Source organism: Trypanosoma equiperdum, assembly GCF_001457755.1.
Source record: "Trypanosoma equiperdum strain OVI genome assembly, contig: ctg_280, whole genome shotgun sequence".
NCBI lineage: Eukaryota > Euglenozoa > Kinetoplastea > Trypanosomatida > Trypanosomatidae > Trypanosoma > Trypanosoma equiperdum.
This window is the reverse complement of record NW_027124177.1, coordinates 1-1,656: the sequence shown is the minus strand read 5'-3', so window position 1 is coordinate 1,656 and position 1,656 is coordinate 1. Positions and strand designations below refer to the sequence as shown.

At 44.6% G+C, this 1,656-nt stretch overlaps 1 pseudogene across 1 annotated transcript in view; it reads left to right on the top strand.

The window, feature by feature from the left end:
* TEOVI_000107400:pseudogene overlaps window positions 1-1,118 on the top strand; it is a 1,326-nt pseudogene extending 208 nt beyond the window's left edge. The window contains 4 exon segments of the mRNA in view: window positions 1-524; window positions 527-595; window positions 598-834; window positions 837-1,118. The exon segment at window positions 1-524 is cut by the window's left edge and continues 208 nt beyond it. Coding sequence covers window positions 1-524; window positions 527-595; window positions 598-834; window positions 837-1,118 — 1,112 coding nt within the window.
* Window positions 1,119-1,656: the final 538 nt, after the last annotated feature.

Here is a 1,656-nt window from a genome sequence, read left to right as displayed (position 1 = left end):
AGATGTTTTACACAAACGATACTCCTAAAAAACTCCACAACACGGCTGACGAGGCGGGACAAGGCAAAAAGGGTTATGAAGAATACTGGGAGGACTGGAAGAAGGCAGCAGAACAACTACTGACGACGCCGAAGCCTCCAAGACTCGAAGCGACTGGCATAAACAAGCTAACGCCAGCACAGAGAAAACCTGCACACAGCGAGATTGCAAAACTTGCTGGGAAAGCGATACAAATAAAGAAACAGATCGACGGACTAGACGCTGGCCAAGTAGACAGCACGTCAGCGGCAGCCATACTTAAGACAGCTGTATACGGCGGAAACGCAGGCACAGCCGACTCAACCACACTCGTAACGGCGTTCGGGGCGGACCCCGAAAACACCGCCAGAGGAACCGTGTGCGTGGCAGGTAGCGGCAACCAAAGGGTCAAGACAGTAGCACCCGCTCTAGAATGTCTGTGCGTGAAAGGAAAAGAAAGCTGCGGAGCCAATTGGAAGACCTCAACCTGCACAAAAAAGCTGACGGGTCAGCAGGATGGAATAGCGGTTTCGGTGCACCTAACATCACCGATACGTAGGAAACGCTAAAAGCGTGCCAAAACGAGACAACTCTCCTTACACAGCCGCCGCTATCATCAACGCAGTCGATACTGTAGTCTACACGATAGAAGCTGCAGACGCCGACGGCTACATCGGCCATTACGCCTTGACAGGCTGTAAAGGCAGCAAAGGCAATGGGGTCTGCGTCAACATTACAGGATACAGAGCATATCCCACGGGTACAATCGCAAAAGTGCTGTGGATCCACAACATTCAGAAGCTCGCGACGGAACTAAAAAACGAGACGAAGCCGCGCAGGAACCTCACAAACCGAACCAAATGCTCAAACTAGAGGCAGAAGCTGCAAACGCCATCATTGCAGAAGCAAAAGAAGCGCCGGAAATGGTGCTAAGCATTCCGGCGGCAACCACAATCGGTAAGGAAAATACTGCAGCGATAAATTTCAAAAAGCACAATAACTCAAAAACAGACTGCGAAAATGCAGGAAAATGCAAATGGAAAGGGATAACCGATAAAGATGACCCATGCGAAGTAGAAGAAAGTAATGTTGCAACTCAAAAACCACACTAGGAGCAGGAGATGAAGCAGGGGGAATGACAGATGAGTGTGTAGCCGCAAAACATCTGAGGACTGTGCAAAAGTGGCAGGAACCAAACGTGAAGGCAAAAATGCCGTTTGCAAGTTGAATCGATTATATTGATGAAAAAGGCAACTTTAAGCCAGCTTGCCGCTCTTCCAGTTTTCTTGTCAATAGGAAATTGGATCTGATGGCTACCGGAATTATGGTTTTGGAGGAATTCTAGTGTTTTAAGGATTCTAAGGATATTTTCTCAATATTATGAAATATTATAAAATTTTCTATTTTGAAAGAATTTACTAAAATTGCTAAAACTTGATATATATTAACAGTTTTGTTAAAAATTTTAAATTCCAGTAGAACGCGTATGATAGTTGCCTATGAGTGTAAAGTAGTAGAGTAATAGGATATGAAAAATGAGTGCTATTTGGAAATTTTTCTATCTTGGTTGATTTTGTTTATTCTATGGATATTAGGAGTGATTTATGGCTATAATAGTGATAATAATAGGTGATAGGT